The 21,694-nt window shown below is 40.3% G+C and overlaps 1 protein-coding gene across 5 annotated transcripts in view; it reads right to left on the bottom strand.

Moving 5' to 3' along the window:
- Positions 1 to 21,694, bottom strand: part of PHF14 (PHD finger protein 14) — a 177,269-nt gene that overhangs the window by 73,644 nt on the left and 81,931 nt on the right. For all 5 annotated transcript variants that reach the window (XM_015429428.1, XM_015429429.1, XM_015429426.1 and 2 more), the window contains one exon: positions 2,231 to 2,348. In XM_015429428.1, coding sequence (XP_015284914.1) covers positions 2,231 to 2,348 — 118 coding nt within the window. The remainder of the gene's footprint in view (positions 1 to 2,230; positions 2,349 to 21,694) is intronic.

Consider the following 21,694-nt stretch of genomic DNA (forward strand, 5'->3'; position numbering starts at 1 on the left):
TGAGAAAGCTTGTCAGACCTCTGTGGTAAGTATCACCCATTCCATAAAAGTGACAGTATTACTAGCAGAGAAGATGCTGCCCTCCTGCCCTGAAGCAAAGTCACTGTCATTATTTGACAGCTGGGGTAATATCGGAATATGTTACACAGGCAGGGAAATAACTTGACAAGATTGCAGGAGAGTTGCATGGTGTATTAGGAACAAAATATAAGCAGACTGTGTCAATGGGACAGAATATTTTTATCATAGCTACTGCGTCTATATAAAAGTGTTTGCACTTTTTTGGGGGGGAAATCACATATAAACATGCAAGCAACAATATTTTAAAACTTTATATTGAATATTTCCTTTATGAATTATACAAAGACAACTATTAGGACTAGGGAAATACCACTGCCCTTTACAGTTACAAATTATATGCGAGAACTAACTTGCAAGATTGCCCCTAGTAACTGTCAACTCTGGATTGAACAAGCAATGTGAACAAGGACTATGTACGGTAAGTGCACATTCATAAAGCACTTGGCAACAACAAAACAACTGCTGCTACATGATGAAAATAGGCTTCAATGGATAAAAGTAGCAGAAAGTGTGGCAACTGTGGAATTCAGAGAACAGAAATTGATGCAGCATTCTTGGCACTGTTCCCAATGGATATGGGGGGGGAGCATTCATGCATGAGTAAGTTCATGCTAAAGCCATGATTCAGAGAAGTGCCAGAATAGCAGCAGGTTGCCTGCATGATGCTATGCTCACTTTTTCCACAGTACCATTTGGGGCTAGATCTGCACAGTTATTAGATTGTAGAGGGTCATGTCCCACCCACTGACAGTTATATCTGATAGTTGTATGCAGAATTCCTTTCACTGCACATACGAAAAATTTTGATTTGGACTGTGCTAAAGTCTGCAAAATGCACAGAAACCCATGTTAAATTAAATGTACACTATTCATAAATGTTTCAAAAGAGTGAATTTTAAAACAAGCAGTCACTACACTCTCTTAAAACAATTGTCACCAAAGGCAAAGTGGTATGCTGTAGGGTGCTTATACTGGATTCTGACAACACAGAAAAGCATAAGCTGTCTTCAAATGAAAACAAACAAGTGACAAACAGTAACATGAAAGAGCCACAAGGAGGCCTCATAAGATAATTTTTAGGGTACCATTTGCTCATTCAGATGCCATAAAATTTGCCCATGCTGAAAACAATACAACCTAAGATTTTATCATACGAAAGATTTATAGTTTTCAAGAAGTAATGCTGTTGGTAAGAAATCCTGAATGACTAACAGGCCATTTTAATTCATGGTACACAGAGAAGCAGCTTTTGCTGAAAGGACTCTTAGGAATTCATCATTAATTTTAATTCACCCAAGGACTGAACACTGCCTCAAAATTGTGCTCAGAAGGACTCAGGTGTCCAGGCTACACCACATGATTAATTATCTACGCCAACCACTGTTATCTGCTTAAAGAAGATTGATTTGATTAATAACCAATATTCAGCACACAACATTCTCTGATTTGGAAAGGAAAAATGCAACTTAAAACTCACAGTTTACCTTATTCTTTTGGATGTCCATAGCTACTAAAGAAGTTTAGAAAATAAATTATTTAGAAAATAAATTATTTAAATAGCATATTGGACAGTGAGTTTCTATCTTTCTGAAAACAGACTGTTCCACCAACGTTACACAGAACACTAAAATGCAAGATATCAATTCTTTACAGATAAATCCACTGAAATATCTCAAGCATAGTCTGAGATAGCAAGGTACATTTATCTTATGTTTCAATTAAATTTGACATCTTGTTAAATGTCTGTATAGATTACAGTTAATCTATTTTTAAAAAACTAAACTAAAAGATGGGTTCTTTAAGGTAAAATGGCCAAGTGGTATCAAACAATTCAGTATGTATATTCCACAAATATTTATTACTAAACTTTAAAAAGTATAAAACCTTCTTCAGTTAAATGGGCCACCAAAACTTTCTAAGAAACTTTGGACTAGTAAAACCAACCAACCAACCAACCAACCAACCAACCAAACAAACAAACAAACAAAAACCCCACCCCACTTTCAGTAATATTACACAAAACCAGATAGTGGTATGGCTTTTCATTAGCAGCAGAATCACTTCTTTAAAGTGGTAGGTTCACATGCAATCCAGAAGTTGTGAAATGTTTCCTAAAGGCTGTGCACTTGCACAAGACTCATGAACTTACTTTAGAGGATGTAGAATCACACTCTTGACAAATCCACCCATAGCCAGTTTGTTTGGGCGACTTTTTCAAGGGAGGGTCCAAGCAGCCAAAATGATAGCAAAGCCTGCACTCATCACACCTGCATAAAAATAGATATCTTTCTTCAAAATTCAATGTCAAGGCTACCAAATGTAGCATTTTTACAATTCTTTGCTTCAGATATTCTCATAATAAAATTCAAGCAGGGACATAAACACAATGAGAACATTCTGAAAGGCTGTTAGCCATATAACAGTCTGCCATTTTAGTCAACTAGAATGTTCAAATACCATAAATATTTCTGTTACAAATATGATACATGGTTTACTTCAAGTCACCATTCAGAGGTCAGTCCAAAGAGGTATTTACATTATATAGCACAAAGCAACAACATGTTCAAGAGGAAGAAAAGTAATTTTACATCACATTGAAATGATTCTTACAAGCAGCTGTTTTACTTCATTTGCATATATCCTGTTTTTATGAATTAATGAGCATGTTTTTTTCAAAACAAATTTAGTCAGATTTCTTCACATAAAGGAAACAGCTAAGTAAATATAAAGCTTAATACTGTAAGCAAGAACAAGTTATTTTAAGTAGGAATTTTATTTTATACCACTGAGATATAATAACCTTTCAATACTTTAATTGAAGTTATTATATAGTATAGGAAGTAATTTATAGCAGAGACTGTCTGAAAAAAAGATGCTTTAGCAGAAGCTCATGGATTTGAGAAAAGGATTTGGATATTTTCCCCTCTGAAGTTATCCCTTCTGGTGGAAAACCAGAATTATTTATACAATAGGTGAATAATTTTGAAGAATTTTTAAGGGGACACAGCTTGCAGTTGCCACTACAAAAAAGAGCAAGATGAACAGTCTTTTTTTGCTTCTTCCTTTTTTACTAACCCTTATTATGAGAAAATTCTTGATTACCATCAACTTGAGAGAAGTATTCTAAAAAATGGTACTGAAAAAAAATGCCAACAGGAAAATAGCTCAGGTGAGTGAAGAGAACCAAGTCATATTGTATAGGAATAGTAATACATTTACTCGTTCATTCCCCAAGATGAACTAAGGATAATTTTGTTCCCAATTCCAACCAACGGTGATTGATAAAAAAATCACCTACTAAGGCTTGAGCAATTTTTCCCAAGGGTAGAACTCCACACCATTCTATATTCATTCCAAAATTTACAACAGAGCAAAAGAAAGGTTATATTGGAACAGAATGAAATATTACCAATGATTTATTTAAATATATTTGTTAGCAGTTTCTCTAGACAGTGCTCAGTGGCAAACAAAGATACAATAATCACAATAAAATCAATTTAGTAAAATAAAGCATCAGTATAAAAATATGAGAAATATTACATATCAGTAAGAAGCTTGGCAATATCATTTAGGCTTAGCGGTAACACACAGAATACAGTCACCATAAAGATGCAAAAGAAAATCATGTTTGTTAAGAGAAGCTGGAAAATTTATATTAAAAACAAAGCAGCATGTATACCATTATTTTACTGGTGTGTGATCTATTGCCTAAAACCATCATGTCAACTGTTTGCATGGTTGATGTGTACAAAGATCCAATCCAGTATGGAAACTCTGCAAATGGTTCTAGGGAGTAAGTGAAAGTGAAAGACTGTGCCATGGAATGCCTTAAAACTATGAGTGTTACTATGGAATATGAATAGAGCATTTGTCAAATGGATTAATATTATATAGGTATTTCAACGCTACCCATTTTGATAAAGTTGTACAAACGAGATATAATATGCATGGCTCGTTGGTGTTGATGGCGTTTGAATTGCTTCCAGTAAAGTGAATATTGGAAAAAGAAATTTCTAGTCCTTGGAGACTTTTTTGGCATAACACATCATGGTTGTTTGCTTCTTCTCAACTTCCATTCTATAATGTCTCTCTTTGGTTTAAATCATGGAATGCCTGAACCCTTACATTAGCTACACAGATTAAGAGGAGGCAGCACACCAGCTTCTTTACTATCTGCCTTATTTATTTTATTTATTGTTACACTTATATCCCGCCCTCCCCGCGAACGGGCTCAGGGCGGCTTACAAATAAGGGCAACATGTGCCACATAAAACATTAAAAACAGCATAAAATCAACCATAGTTAACAATGATAAAGTGCTCAATGATGATCAAATCAATCGTCTTAGATGGTGACCTATAGATATACCCAAAGCCCGCTTCAACGGCCCCGACCCCATCGCAATACTGTAGTGAGATCTTATACTGGGCCATCCCATCACCCCGATGTTACCACCAGATTATTGGTGGTGGTGGTGGTGGTAGTGGCGGCTCCTAATTAAAAGCCTGGCAGAAAAGCTCCGTCTTGCAGGCCCTGCGGAACTGTGAGAGGTCCCACAGGGCCCTGATCTCCTCTGGGAGCTCGTTCCACCAGGTAGAAGCCGCCACTGAAAAGGCCTTAGCCCTGGTTGCTGCAAGCCTGGCCTCCCTGGGACATTGTAAATGAATAAACCATGCTACTATGTTGCTGGCAGCATAATTTTGAATATTTCTGCCCTCATATTTCACAGCAATCAGAGGTCATTTCGGGGGGGATCGCAGTTCCCCCGGGTGAGGTACGGGGGGGCGGGGCACATGATGAAGTCCCGCCACCTGCTTCCAGCCGCCCCGCTTCGGGCCCTCATTCAGCCAGGAGGAGGCAGAAGAAGAGGGAGGGTAAGTTGCTTCCTCCCTGCCTCTCCCCACCCCTGCCTGCCTGGGGCCAGGGAGGGCCTTCGCGGGGCTTCCTTGCACTCCCACCGGCCTTGCAGGTCCACCACCGGCCCCCTCATGGGGCTCGGTAGTGGAGTTGCAAGGCCGCCGGTGGCGGCCGGGACCGTTGGGGGCGGGGTGTGTGGCCTTATGACACACTTCTGGTGGTGTCAGGGGTTGTGGCCTTATGACACACTTCCGATGATGTCAGGGGGTGTCGCATATGCTAATGAGTTATGCTAATGAGTTCCCCTAGCTCTTTTTCTACAAAACGACCCCTGACAGCAATGCAAGCAGTATAACCTAACATGTTAATAACATTTAATAACATTTTGGTATTCAAAGAATTTATATGCTACCTCTAGAGAACTTGCTTAAAGAAGCTCAAAAAAGTTAAAAATGATAAAACAAGACTGCCAACAGTAAAATGATTAAAATGGCCAAATATTAAGCTCAGCCATAAAACAAGTCAATAGCCTATCAGGGACATAAAAACAGCATAAAACAATGTTCAACGGCTCCAAATGGTAACCATAAAACAGACTTCAGGATAAAAACAGGTCACAAAAATGCCACTAAAAAATGGAGCTTTTCAGTAAAAGCCTAGGTAAAGCAAGATGTTTTTGTCTGATACCTAAAAGTAGGCAGCAGGCGGGCAGGGGGGATGTTGGAAGAGAACATTAACTGATTGACTGGACAGCACAGGATGAGGCAGTCCTTCCTGACCCAAACTGATGGAGTTATAAAAACTAGCACTCTGAACTGGGCTGGGGAAAAAACAGGCAGACTATGCTGCAGCTCTTTTAATATCCAGCCGCTGACAATAGCCTGACTGTTGCATATTAGACCAGCTGACATTTCTGATCATTTGCAAAGGCAGCTTCATGTAAAATATATCACAGTAATCTAACCTGGATGTGATCCAAATATGGGTCACCATGGCCAGATCATGCTTTCTAAGAAACAGCCACAGATAGCGTATCAGTTGAACCTCATAAAAAGAGTTACATACCAAGAGGAGACCTGAGCCTTCAGCTGTAGGTTGGGATCCAGCAGTACCCTCAAATGATGAACCTGCTCCTAAGGGAAAGTGCAACCTCTCCAGGAAAGACTAAGTCATCACTCCTTGGGCAGCTTTGCCATTGACCAACTGCACCTCAGTGTTATCTGGACAGAGTTTCAGTTTATTGGCCCTCATTTACCCTCATAACGTCTTCAGGGATTTGTTCAAGACCTCCATAGACTCGCCTAACTCTGCTGTTATGGAGCTGGGTGTCATCTGCTCACTCGTGGCAACTCACTCTGAATCCCTGGATGAACTCTCTCAGCAGTTTCATGTAGATGCTGAACAGGCTGTATCTCTCTGGGACTCCACAGTATTAAATGTCATGGAGATGAATAGCAGTCCACCACACCACATTCTGAAACCAGCCATCCAGGCAAGAGTGGAACCACGAAAGCATGATCCCCACCAACAACAACCAGTCTCTCCAGAAGGAAACCATAGTCACTGGTACTGAAAACAGATGAGAGGTCCAGAAGAACCATTAGGGTTGCAGTTGCCCTGTCAATTTCCCACTGAATTTAGTCATGGAAAGCAAGGCTGTTTCCATCCCAAGTCTAGGCCGGAGTCCAGACAGAACTAAGTCTAGATAATCAGTCTCCTACAAGAAGTTGTGTAGCCACCAGTAACCTTATCCAAGAATGGAAAGTTGGCCACTGGATGCTAATTAGTTAGGTCGTCTGATTTCAGGGATGCCTTCTTCATGACTGCCTCTTTCTAAGTGGCAGGAACACCACCTTTTTCAGAGAAGTGTTTATTACATCTCAGACCGATCTAGTCAACCTGCCCCAGCTAGATACTATCAGTCATGAGGGGCAAGGGTTGAGTCTAACCATAGCCAGACTTTCCTCATAAGTTTGTTCATTTCATCAGGCCTCACCAACTGAAAATCATCCATGAAACTAAAACCATACTGTGTGCTCCTATGACTGATCTGAGTCATGGAGAATATAAACTATTTTATTTTCAAAATGTGGTGCAAAAGAGTCAGAGTAAGCCCATACATTTTCTGAATCTACACTGTCAAATATCCTCATCGTGAGAGGAGTCCCTTCACAACCCAGAAAAAATTCAGCCGGAAAATACTGCTTGTGCATGGCAGAGACGCCACACTTTACTGCCGCCACCATGACAATACAGGCTCAGTAATGCACTCTAACCTGTATTGCATGTATGAGCTTTGAATTTTCCTCCACTTGCACACTAACCACCTGCAGATTTGTTTCAATGCCCCAAGCTCCAAAAAAGGGGACAGGGCACTCTAGAGCAAATGTTGCAACCATTCAGGTAATCTCTGCATTCCACAGGTCAACCAGGACTTTAATGTGTCAACCTTTCTGACTGAAAAATCCTGACGAGACATCAGGAAACCCTCTAGATCCATCAACCGTCTGAAACCGATTATTGTAACTGGCCTGCCACCATTACAGAGGTTTCGTGTGCTAGTGTAACAATTGGTACTAACGTTGCTGCTAGTGTAACAATTGTCATGTCTCATCCTATGCATGTTTGCTGCTGTATCATGTGTTAGGATTTGGCTACCTAATTTAAGTTTTCTCTGTTTATAATAATAAAAAATCATGCAAATATCAAACACATACTAAAACTGAATGGATCACAGCCCTTCAGTTCTCCAGGCCAGATAATCAACTAAATAGTTAGATTTTAGCTTTTAAATAACAGAGAATGGTGAAAAGGTCTTGTAATAGCAGCTATTGGATCAGGACAGTAAACCAAAACAAAGAAGTGCCAGCTGACAGAAAATACTTTTCACAAATCAAAAAAACAAAATCGAGGTCAAGTATCTCTGCACAGCAAGAGAAGTTTATTAGATACTTCCATACCTGAAACACGTCTGCTTTATTCTTTATTAAAGTGATCTCCATCTGCTCATGCCCTTGGAAATCTTTCAGCAGTACAGCCTGCTGTGTTCAAACCCCACATAACTCTGTATTTTCCTGTTCATAATTAGCTAATTATGCTCTAATCAATACTGTAGATCCTGATTTTACAATGTAAATCAGATAAATGAGATAATGGCTGGGGGTCAATCTCATTCTATTTACAAAGCCTAGCACACACGTCCAATTTCATTACATCGCGCTTACCTGCACTGGAGGGAGTCTTATCAGCTGGCCTGCAGAAGTCTTAGAATGAACATTGAGGGGGGAGGGACCTGAGCTTGTCTAAATTAAACACTGAAGAAAAATGTGCTTACACTTTGTAGTTTTGTAAGTCACTGTAGTAATTGTAAAAACCAAAGCTCTAAAGAATTTTAAAATTATTTTGCATTCATAAGACAGCCTGAAACATTTTAGTTGTAAAAGTAATTACCTAAAATAGTTTATTAATTATACGTTTTAAAGACTTTACAAATATGACTTCAAAACCAGCAGAACATCTCTCTCATTTATGTACCATTTAACACCGCCCACTATGTCTTTTTCAAAAGATACAATTTCTAAGAAACCCGCAAGTAAGTTTTGAATATATGCGAGCACTACACATTACAGTGATTTTATGATGAGATATATGAGACTGAAACAACTTGAAGCAGATGACTGCACTTTCTCACATTAGAATACCTATCTGGGAAGGTTTTTAAATATCTAAGTGATCAAACTTAGAATTTTACACCACTGTAAGGTTTATAGACACAGTCCAGCTTGTGGAACAATGAAAATAAGATATTTTGAACAACAGATCTCAGAAAGGATGCCATTCCATGTCTCCAGTCATGAGCAGTGGTATAGGAGTATACATGATTTCATTTACTTTTAAAGCTGGCACTGAAAATAAGTCTAAACTGAGATAAAAATTTGATGTTTTGCTTAACTGAACTATGTTACCTCTGCAATTGGATATAAAATATGGAATTCAGCTCTTATAGACTGACCAGCTGGGGTCCTCTCTACCATAACCATTTCTAGATCCACGTTTTCCCAAGTTTAATACGTTTCCAAACAAACCATTGTGATCCATCTAAATATCTGTTACAACTTAGCACTAATAAAGACACAGATCAGACTGTAATCACAACATATATACCAAGTGCTGGTGTTAAGCACTACACATACAGCTTCATCTGAACACACACTCATGCATCCTTATTATATTTCCTTCCCAAAGTTCGATCACTTAAAAAGTCTTAAATTAAATAAGGGGGAAGGGGAATCCACATACTACACACAGACAACCAACAAGTGAGAACCATCACCTCTTAACTACTAGATGTAGTCTAGTTCCTACTGTTCTAGAGGTTGTAATTTGTTTTTTTCGTGATGTTTTCCCTTAAAATCAGCCATTAGCGATCACTAACAAGATATTTGTTAATACCTTCCCCATATAAAAAAGAATAAGGGTAATGGTTTCCCTTGCTTGAAAGCTAGTCGAATCCGTCTCTAGGGGGCAGTGCTCATCTCTGTTTCCAAGCTGAAGAGCTAGCACTGTCCAAAGATGTTTCCGTGGTCATGTGGCCAGCATGACTAAACGCCAAGGCACACGGGATGCTGTTACCTTCCCACTGAAGCGGTACCTATTTCTAGCTCTTGAACTGCTAGGTTGGCAGGCATTAGGGTCTCGAACTGCCGAAGTACAGACCTTCCAGTCTGCAGCTCAGCGTCTTAACCTCTAAGCCACCGTGGCCCTTTCAAAAAAAAAGAAAAGAAATACATACTATTAAATGCACAAGTGAATTATGGGCAGCAATGTATGAATTCTGTTCTGTTAAAAAAGGTTTAAAATCAATACCATGTAAAGAATGCACAATTCTTGGTGCGTAATGAGCTTTATGTATACCAACAATTACATGGCCATCAAACCACTGAGGTATCCACACTCTTTTCAACTGATCCTGTGCATAGTTAAATCCCGTGTTCATCTGAGTGTCATTGTATTCACAAAAATGCCTATTTCAAATAGTGTAACTGATGAAGTCAAGTTCTTTTATTGAGTAATCCAAATATTGTATAACATAACCTCTAGCCACAACTATTCCAATACACTAATTCATCGTTTGCTGTTATACAGCTTTCATTTTGTATGCTCTGGGCAACATCTTTTAAAACAGGGGGAAAACTTTCTAAAATACTGCAAAATGTTACTTTATAGCCATATATCAAGCACTTTCAATACCAACAAAGTGAGAAGCAACCACAGGGAGAATTTCCTTCAAGTTTCTTGCAATGCTGAAAAGCCAAAATACCTTTCAGTTTACAATGCAGCACCTATCCTCTTCAGCGGTGAAAGCGAATGCAATGAAATTGTAGCCCTCTCCCCATATGGGTATACATCTTGGATGAATTGCAGCATATATAGTCCAGAGATACAGACATTAATGCACTTAAGCACAAACTTCTTTCAAGCAGAGTAATAGAATTTTGCTGTGGAAAGAAATATTTGTTTTATATATATCTATATTATTTAGAAGTTCGGCAATGGTGAACAGCCAACTTTTTATTTGACCAGAACACTGCAAGAATTGTTACTTATTTGGGAAGGAAGCAACAGTCTCAACACCCAGAACACAGAAAACCCAGGAAGGCAGCCTCACAGGGCTTGTGCTTCCTCTATCACAACCATTTAACTAGAGACAAATGAGGATTGGTTTTTGTTCACTCAATGAATTTTGAGATGAAACCAATTCGTTCAGACTAATATGAACAAAATCGCTTCTCCTATAGAAAAGTGTGAAATGTTTTACACATCTCATTGCACTGCACTGGACATTTTTACAGAAAAGAAGCCATTTACATATAGCCACTCAACACATATTATATAGGAGTATGCTTATTACAAAGCACAGAAAACAGAACAGCCAACAAATGACAAAGCACTGCTTTTTCCATTCAATATTTTGACAAAAAAAGCATGAAGTCCCATAGGCTCCTGTCACTCTTCAGTGAGTCCAAGTACTGTACATCATCATTTGCCAAGGAATCACAACGGGAGATGAAATTACTTAATAGAAATATTCTGACAAGGCATTTATCCAGTATTTTCCAGCAATGCACATATCAAATGTGCCTGATTAGTCTAAAGAAAATATCAAGTAAATTAACTGCCTTGTCATTTCACGTAACATACCATTCTACAAGACCTGGGACAACTAGTAATACGGATAGGATAATATATTATTTTTCTTTAATTTGTGTCCTATTGAAAGTCTTATCCACAGCTTAAAAATCACATTTATAAAAGAAGTTTCCAGGACTGCCTCCGAGGACGAGTTGTGGCAGAGCAGAATCTCAGGAAGAGTATCTACACAGTAAAGCGATAAGAAAAAAAGATTAACATTTACCAATCTTAGCAGTTCTTTTGTCTTATGAAACATTTCAACATCACAACAGATTCAGGAAATAACAATTTAGGATTAGTACCATACTTCTAAGTGAGACACTGCTCACTTCTTCAGATACCTCAAAAAGTGAGTGGCGACTCACGAAAGCTCATACCCCGCCACATGTTTTGTTAGCCTTTAAGGTGCTACTGGACTCTTGCTCTTTTCTATTGCTACAGACAGAGGGCCACCCATCTTGATCACCCTTCTAAGTGTATGTTATCTATGCTCTCTATCAATTATCTAGTTTCCACTGAGCTTCCAAAAGAGAAAAAGAAAAAAAAGGGAAGTGCCATTTTGGTGTAGAAAGTGGAAGAAGATCAATCTTTTGGCCACAGAACCAGTGTGGTATACCAGTTAGAATGTTGGACTAGGATATGGGAGACCTAATTTTTTGAATTGCCCATGAAAGTTCACTTGGTGACCTTGGACCAGTGTCACTCTCATCTTAACTAATCCCACAGGGTTGTTGTGAGGATAAAAATGGAGGGAGGAGAACAGGTCCCAAAGGACCCCAAATGTGGAGAAAGGCAAGATATAAATGGAGTTAAAGAAATACAAAACAAGCATGCCTGTACAAAAAAAACCAATGCTTCTCATATTCTTACCTATATAGCATACTGATGTTGTGGCCAACCAGGTATAGCAAGTATGGACTAAGAATGAAAACATTTTAACAAAAAATATTCTAAGTAAGCCACCTGGCTTCTGTTGAATACACAGCAAGTGCAGGGATATCAAGGCCCAGAAAAAATATTCTGCCAGGAAAAACTTCCCCCCAAATTTTCCAATGTTTCCCATGGAAAAACTAGAAATTTTGAACTCTGAAATAACACTCCTATGAAATATTTTATCTTTTAGAATGAGAGGAAAACTTTAAGACAAATTTTTACTCAAAATCTGTAGTATGAAGATTTTCTTGAAAGACAATCTAAAACATTACATAATAAGTCCTGTGTATACTGTAGACATACAATTTTCAATGTTCATTGTTTAAATACAACTATTTTGACTGGTGTGTGTGTATTCAGTACCGTCAAGTTGCACCCAACTCATGGCAAACCTGTAGTTTTTTCAACGCAAGAGACAGTCAGAGGTGGTCTGCCACTGACTGCCTTGCCAGGTCTCTTTGGGGTGGATGTTCTGAGATTGATAAGTGATTTCATCCCCTATCCCCCCGAAACAGTGGCATTGCACACAACTTGCCTGCATCACACAGACATGACATTGGCATGTTGGCAGCGACGCTCTGGATTCTGGACAAAACTCTATGGTAAAACTGGCATCACACCATAGAGTTTTACCCAAAATCTAGAATGTCACCCCTGAAATTGCTGACATCACTTCCAGGTGAAGCAGGCAGGTCACATACTACGTCGCTGTTTGGGGGTATTCCCTCCCTCCAGCCATCTGGCTGGTGGTGGGCAGGAGACTGCAAAATTGGGAGATCCCCTGCCCCCTCCGGGCAAATGGCAAACCTAGACTGCCTCTATGTAGTAACACTGGACTTCCCTGGTGGTCTTCCATCCAAGTACTAACTAGGGCCAACCCTGCTTAGCTTCTGAGATCTGACGAGATCAAGTTTGCCTGGGTCTTCCAGGTCAAGACAATTTTTTCTACAAAGGTAAAAATAAAGTAATAAATATGCATTAATGTACATGATACACCATTGAACAAGTCAATGTTTTCAATGCTATAAAGTTTAACTTGAAACCCAAATATGCTGCTAGTCCTATTGTAGATTCATGACTCTTTGTTTGAACAATATTTTCTGTTGTTTATTACATCATTTGTATTTTCAGCTTTAATTTTTCTGCCTTTCTGACACCAATGCAGATGCAGCAATTTGCAGCTGGTTATTGTCTAGACAATTTGTCTATAGTACTGGTTATTGTCATACTTTTGTTCATAAAAACTAATACGCTTATACTTCTGAATTCTACAAATATGTCAATAGTAAAAATTTGTATACTATACTATAATTTACATATTTTAATCAATGAAGGCAGTAAAATTAGGTTTGATAAGAAAGAAGTACTGCCTACATTTACATTTCCCCCCAAATTTCCTATTCCTCCCACACACAGACAGAAAAATACCTTGTTTTCTCTCTACTGCATCAAAGTTTCTGCAATATTTACATATCTAAGCAAGTCAGGACTACTGTGATTTCCAAGGGACTGCTCTGCTATTATATAGCAAATATACATATATACATTGCCAAATGAATGTACTTCCACTTAATTACATTATGTTTATTTAAACTTAACTCAACCACTAGAGGACAACTTTCAGGAAACTACACTCTGATTAGATTTTATGACAATCCAATATAGTCTTGAAGAGTGTAGTCATGCTGACAGTTGCATCTGGTACTTTAATGCAGAAATTTCTATCAAAAGGAATATAAAAGGCACTTACATATTTTACTTTTGACCTAGCAAGGTGCAGACATGAGTGTGAGGACAGTGACAGTAGTTGTCACACTTCAGAGTCTATGAAAACATGGACGATATTGTCACATGTTTCAGTGAATGATAGCATGAAGGAATCTGTATATACAAATCAAATGAATTATGTTTATCCTATCTTCACTTTGGAAAGCTGTCATGTGAAGAGACTCCTAAATTATGCTCTGAAACTTTTTGGTGGAAACTCATTGACAATTTTTAATCTGATGAACTCAAACAAAATGTCATGACAGAAAGACAAATAGCAAAGGATAACTGAGCTGGAATTCCACAACCAATTGCTTAAACAGCCGAATTAAGAACATAAAACTGTCAACAGGACACAGGGAGAGTTGTCTAACTATTGTATCATATCTGCTGATTAGTAATGATTTGTGGACAACCATGAAGCATTCTTTGACCATCTGATACGTCGACGAATGCATACAAACTTCATTTATGTTCAATTTTATATTTGGAATTCAATCTATGAAATTTGAAAAGCAAACAGGATATCAGATTCGCACAATAAATTCAAAGTAGGCTATTTTACTTTTTCATACAACTGCTTTGAAGACCAATGGAAGATGTTTCAGTCACTATACTTCATACTCTATGTGAAATTCAGGTTACTTAAAAAAAAGAAAAAAGAAACTGCTTTTGGCACACATTGTGACAATAAGGTACCTGCAATGTTGACAACAATGGGCAATGAGAAGAGAAATCTGTCCCAGGAAATGATCAGTCACTTGAAATACAAGTTACTGATCGATGTACTTTTTCTCTTGCACGTGACTAAATCCGTTTTGTTTGCTATGTGTATCTTCACTAAGTGTCAATGTGATACACCAGAGAACATTAAAGACTCCTTGTGCGTCTCCTTCAACTTAGAATGAACACAAGGGGTACATATTTATTTATTTATTTATTTATTCTGGGACTTATATCCCGCCCTACCCGTACGGCTCAGGGCGGCAAAACAAGCGGCAAGCGCCGAGAGTAAAACACATGTTACATTAAAATTTCAAATACATCAATTAAAATGGTGCTCTACATCATCTTACAGACTTTTAAAGGGGATGCAAGAGGGGGTCTGCATTTAGCAGCAACGGTCACGGCAACAGCCAGTTTGCTTTAGTGAGCCTCAGCTTTAGGGACCTTGTGACGAAATGGCTACCAGGCAGAGGCAGCAGTGTATTTTAAAATGGATGCCAGCCTAGTAGTCCTTAGGAGGGGGGAGGTACTCCATAGGGAACAATGGAGCTGCCATACTTCCCTGCCTACAGTTCCCAGAAGCTGTAGGGAAAGTAGGGAAAAGAGTGGGAAAATATGGACACACCCCAGGGGCAAAGCCAGGGAGATAAAGGCTTTGGCTCCTGACGGGGGAGTTCAGTCTTCAGCCTGGTCTTCAGCCTTTGGCTCAGTATGGATGACAGCTTCAAGGGAGCGGACAGGTGGGCTCCTGTTGCCTCAAACTCCAGGGCATCCAGGCCACTATAAACTGTGGTGGACAGCCAGGAGGGCAACAGTACAAGTGACCAGTCCAGTGGAGGGCTGGGGGTTTCTCCACAACAACAGGAGGGGGAAAGAAAAAACCCATCCTGAGGCCCACAACCTCCAGAGATAGAGAGGGGTGTGTAGGGGACAGAGGATTAGCGTTTTAAATCATATTTATTTTCTGCCCAGGTTGTGTTAATGTGCTTGTGTTTATTTTCTGCGCTTAACTTGTACATAGTTAAAATAAACCTTGTTGAGTTAAATAAGACCTGGTGTGCCTTGACCACCTAGTCCTCCCCACTCAGCATGTTACCAGGGCAAAAGGGAGGCTAGGGAACACAAATGGGCCCAAATTGGAGAGTAGCCAACTCTCCAGGGGGCGCCCAAAGATTGTGGTACAAACTTCCCAAGGTTGGGGAATCAGCCAGAGGGGTCTCACTGTCCCTCTAGGAAGGCGGTGTCAATTCAGTGAGTGGTGGCAGCGTGTAACGAAGGGAAATAGCCCCACCAAGCAGGGTGGGAAGGCAAAAACAGGGGCTTGTGAGCCACAGAACAGCTGCTCAGTCTCCCAGGGCTGAGGGTGGGTCCCCGTTTCGCCACAGACCTGATGATGACGGATCACATCTTAATTTAACCAAAAAAGAATAGTAATTTTTTTAGCACTGTCTCTTCAAATGTGAGGCGATGTGGCAATATGAAATCCTTAATATTATATGTGGAAATATGAAATCCTTAAACGAGTGGGACATATTACAAGTGCTAAAAGCCTTTTTTATCAATAAGAGATATACAGTTTGTAAAGACAATTACATTTTAAAGTGTAAGAAACAAAACATCACAAAGTTTGATAGCCACAGATTTGGATTTCTATTAGCTGTCTTTGGTTCTTTCATACAGCCTCATCTATACATCTTCTGTTGTATTGCTTTGTATGTCTGAAGCTGCCTGCTACGTTTCATCCATGTGCTGCAGGCAGATAAGGAATGACTGAGATTCAGAACAACTGAATCGGGTAAATTGGTGGAAACCATTATTAAGGAAAGAATTAGTAGGCACATAGATGAACAAAACCTATTGAGGCAGACTCAGCACGGTTTCTGTAAGGGAAGATCTTGTCTCACTAACCTGTTAGTGTTCTTTGAGGGGGTGAACAAACATGTGGACAAGGGGGATCCAATAGATATTATTTACCTTGACTTCCAGAAAGCTTTTGATAAAGTTCCTCATCAAAGGCTCCTAAGCAAGCTCAAAAATCATGGGATAAAAGGACAAGTCCTTTTATGGATCAAAAACTGGCTAATTAATAGAAAACAGAGAGTGAGTATAAATGGGCAGTTCTCCCAGTGGAGGGGGGTAAGCAGTGGGGTACCACAGGGATCAGTACTTGGTCCACTGCTTTTTAACTTGTTCATTAATGATTTGGAGATGGGAGTAAGCAGTGAAGTGGCTAAATTTGCGGATGATACAAAGTTGTTCAAGGTGGTGAAAACCAGTGAGGATTGTGAGGCACTCCAAAGGGATCTGTCAAGGATGGGCGAGTGGGCGTCAACATGGCAAATGGGGTTCAATGTGGCCAAGTGCAAGGTGATGCACATTGGAGCCAAAAATCCTAAATATAAATACACATTGATGGGGTCTGAACTGGCAGAGACAGATCAAGAGAGAGATCTTGGAGTTGTAGTAGATAACTCACTGAAAATGTCGAGACAGTGTGTGACTGCAATAAAGAAGGCCAATGCTATGCTGGGGATTATTAGGAAGGGTATTGAAAACAGATCAGCCAATATAATAATGCCCCTATATAAATCAATGGTGAGACCTCATTTGGAATACTGTGTGCAGTTCTGGGCACCACACCTTAAAAAGGATATTATAGCTTTGGAAAAAGTGCAGAAAAGGGCAACTCGAATGATAAAAGGGTTGGAACACTTTCCCTATGAGGAAAGGTTAAAGCGCTTAGGGCTCTTTAGCTTGGAGAAAAGACGACTGAGGGGTGACATGATCGAGGTTTATAAGATTATGCATGGGAAAGAGCAGGTAGAGAAAGAGGTACTTTTCTCCCTTTCTCACAATACAAGAACCCGTGGGCACTCCATGAAATTGCTGAGCGGTCGGGTTAGAACGGATAAAAGGAAGTACTTCTTCACCCAAAGAGTGATTAACACATGGAATTCACTGCCACAGGAAGTGGTGGGTGCTACAAGCATGGACGGCTTCAAAAGGGAATTAGATAAGCATATGGAGCAGAGGTCCATCAGTGGCTATTAGCCACAAGGTATAGCTAGGGGCTCTGGGGCAAGTGATGCTCTGTCTTCTTGGTGCTTGGGGGGGGGGTCAACAGTGGGAGGGCTTCTAATGTCCTGGCCCCACTGCTGGACCTCCTGATGGCACTGGTATTTCTGGCCACTGTGTGACACAGAGTGTTGGACTGGATGGGCCTTTGGCCTGATCCAACATTGGCGTCTCTTATGTTCTTATGTTCTTAATTCTTTCCTAGCTCTTCCTAACATAATCAAGCATACATAACATTGGGAGCCTGTAGAAATTTTCAAATCAGCAGCTCTCCAGAAATTTCTATCATCAGGGATGTAACACACTAACAGGACTGGACTCTGGTGTGTAGTAACAGGATCTTTCCAGACAAGTTTTTTTATAACCAACCATGCACTGTACAAAAATAAGCTAAGTAGGAGTGCTACATCCCTTTCCAATGCATCTACATGGTGCAGTTTTTGGTTGTAGGTGGCATGCAAAGCTCATCCAGCATTGGATGACTTACATATTTTTGAAGGAAAAAAGGAGAAATTCTACATCTATACATGTTGCTGGCCTGCATGAGGTTTGCACTCTTCCCTTCTAAAAGATATCTGCATGTTTCCTTGCCATCTGGAAAGGACCTTAACAGTTAACGATATATTAGTCATTTGTAGATCTACAGTGTTGCATATGCGAGGAGATGCTGGACTACAGTGTTTTATTCACAGAATATGCATCATGTCTCCACTACAGATAAATGATCTCTGACATTAGATTTTCCATGGGATTAAGTGAATGCATTGGGCTAGATATAAGAAAATCTTATAGCTGTGGCCCAGTATTTATGAAGAAGAATAAAAGACAAGAGTTTCTGTTTTCTTAGATTAAAAATTACTTCCCTTTTAAACTGTCCTATAGCATCCATGGTAGTTTATCATACCTAAATGCAATACTGAACACTTTTTTCAGTGCAGCTGGGAAAATTGCTTTAAACAGTTTTACAAACTTTATGTCAAACCATAGCGTACCCAGCTAGTGGTCAAACAATAGCTTGATACCTTTTCTATTATCTCGTGGTGTTTGAAATAATGTGTACTACCTACCATTAAGCTGGATGACTGCTTTAAATAGATGGAGGCATTAACAATCATAAATCTGGAAGGAATCAAAAAGACCATCTAGCTCATTGGTTCAGGACCCACAAGTAGGCTGCACCCTGACCTAACGTCGATCGCAGCAGTGACATCACCACCTTTAAAAAAACAAAAAAGACAAAGAAAAGACCAAGAGAGAATGACCAAAGGCAAAAGAAGACATGCTCCTGTACCCCTAACAGTTGCACAGAATGGGAAATTTCAGCAAGCACAGCTTTATTCGCCTCTGTATGTCAAGCTGCATCTACTAAAATGCCCTCTGCTATGCAACTATTAAAGATAGTGGAGCCCTGTCCTCCCTTACATCTGGCTATCCTGGAGAGAGGAGCAGGAAGTTAGACAAGCATAGTCAGAAAATAGTGTGTTCCATACTGCAAGATTTAGTTAAAAGATAGACTGTAGTTCTGAAAAGGTTAGGATAACTGATATAGCCCAATCCACTTTCTTAAAGTTAGGCTTCTCCACACATCCTGACCCTCCTTCAGGTCACATGGGGTAACTTTTAGTGAAAGACCTAAATCACATCAATATGTAAAGTTGCCTTATATAGACAGACTACTGGTCTATTAACATCAGTGTTATCTAATCTGGCTGTTAGAGGTTTTCCAGAGCCTCAGGCAAAGGTCTTTTTACCTTCTACTCAATCTTTTTAATTGGAGAAGTTGAGGATTGAACCCACAATCTTATGCAGATGTTCTACCACTGAGCAACAGCCCTTCTGTAGCTTCATATGGAAAGGGACAAATAGCACAAAGACAATGTTAACAATGGGTTAAGGTGGGAGAAGGAGTTGATGTGGAGAAAATGATCAATAAGTAGGAAGGCATAATCAGAAAGGGGGAAATACGGACAAGGAGCAGAAGGAAAATTGGAATAAGGTTGGAACTGCCACTTCACCCCAAATCATTACATCCATAAAATTGCACAAGCCTTTCTGTAGCTAAGAAGTATCATGATTTTTTTGAATAAAAATATTAAATCCTGCTTTTCCTTGTGGCTCAAGGCAGGCTAACAACTCATAGTTAAAGCAGTACAATTTAAGAACAACAGAATAACGCCTCCCCCCCAGCTACCTCTTAGCCCCAAAAGATGCCTATGGTCTGTACTAGGGGTGTGCAAAAAAAAAAAGCCGGTATTTTTCGGCTTTGGGTAAATCAGACCCGAAAAATATTGGTAAATGCCGAATTTCCCCAGTCTAATAGTAAAGGTAAAGGTTCGAATCCGACTCTAGGGTTGCGGTGCTCATCTCCGCTTCAAAGCCGAAGAGCTAGCGCTGTCCGAAGACGTTTCTGTGGTCATGTGGCCGGCATGACTAAATATTCGGTATTCCCAAATATATTTGGGTCTGACATACACCACCAGAGGGAAAGGAGGCATGCTAAAATGCCTTCTTTCCCTCTGGTAGCCCCTAGGAATTTACTTGTCAATTTCACTTCCTGCCAGTCAGCTGTGAGTGAAATTGACAAGGGAAAGCCTCTGCTCTCTGCCTTCCTTTCTTCTAGCTGACATGGGGTACCTGGAGAAGGGCAGGTAGGGAGGCCAGACATGTTTAGAATACCTTTATTTCCCTCCCTGATCTCAGGGAGGGAAAGAAAGGCATTTAAACATGCCCCCCCCACTTTCTCTCCCTTCCCCGAGTTTCTCTGCAAAAGCAGAGAGGCTCAGGGAAGGAAGGGGGCATGACTGGATGCCTGCCCTTCCCTCCCCCAGCTAACCCACCACAGTAGGCTGGCTGGGGAAGCAAAGGGCAGGCATGCAAACATGCCAGGGTTCCCTGCCTGATCTTCTCCAGGGGCACCGTGGCTGCGAGGTTGCCTTTCTTCCCCTTCCCTTCCCCAGATTGGGAAGGGGAAGAAAGGCATTTAAACATCCCCCCCCCGAGTTTTCCCACAAATGTAGAGAGGCTCTGTGAAGGAAGGGGGCATGTCTGGACACCTTCCTTTCCCCAGCCAACCCACCACAGCAGGCTGGCTGGGGAAGCAAAGGGCAGGCATGCAAACATGCCTGGGTTGCCTGCCCAATTTTGGGAAGAGAAAGAAAGGCATTTAAACCCAACAGCTGTCTGGTGGCTCCGGCTGTTAGGTTTAAAGACCTTGTTTTCGGTATAGCAAAATGATAATATCAGCTTTTTTGGGTTCAGCTATACCAGTAGCTGTATTCGGCTTATGTGATCCCTGAAAAATACCGAATGCACACTCAAAGTCTGTACCTCAATAAATGCCGTCGGGAATAAAACAGCCTTGAAAAGACTCTTGAAGATTTCTGACAATAGTGCTCCCCTTACCACCTCATAGAGCCTATTCCACAAAGTGGGAGCTACAGTGACAAAGGCACAGGTTCTATAAGATGCCAGACTGGCCACCTTCAGTAGGGGAACAGCAAATAGTTGCCAGCCTGAAGACAATAGAAGGTGCACAACAACATAACCAGCACCCAGGCTAGCCCAGTCTTGTCAGTTCTCAGAAGCTAAGGATTGGCCTTGGTCAGAACTTGGATGGGACACCACAAAGGAAGTCCTGGGTCGCTATGCAGACATAGGAAATGGCAAAACACCTCTGAAGTCTCTTCCCTTGAAAATCTTACACGGTCACTGTAAGTTGGCTGCGACTTGACAGCACAGTCCACCACCAACCAGCAACTTGAATTGGACTCTGAAACAAACTGGCAGCTAATGTAGCTGTTTAAGATAAGTAAAATATGTTCTCATTAGCTAGTCCATCGGGCTGTTGCATTCTGAAGCATGTGCAGGTTCCATGTTGCCTTCAAGTGCAGCCCAATGCAGAACACATTGCAGTAAGCCAACCACGAGGTTACAAAAACATGGATCAGTATGACCAAATCACAGCTGAGTCTAAGAAAGGACAGTGCTCGTTGAAACAAATGAAACTGATACTTGGCCACTATGCCAACCTGCTTTTCAAATAATAACGCTGAGTCCATAAGCA

The sequence above is a fragment of the Gekko japonicus genome, unplaced genomic scaffold (assembly GCF_001447785.1).
Source record: "Gekko japonicus isolate JY-2015 unplaced genomic scaffold, Gekko_japonicus_V1.1 scaffold163, whole genome shotgun sequence".
In the NCBI taxonomy this organism is placed as follows: domain Eukaryota; kingdom Metazoa; phylum Chordata; class Lepidosauria; order Squamata; family Gekkonidae; genus Gekko; species Gekko japonicus.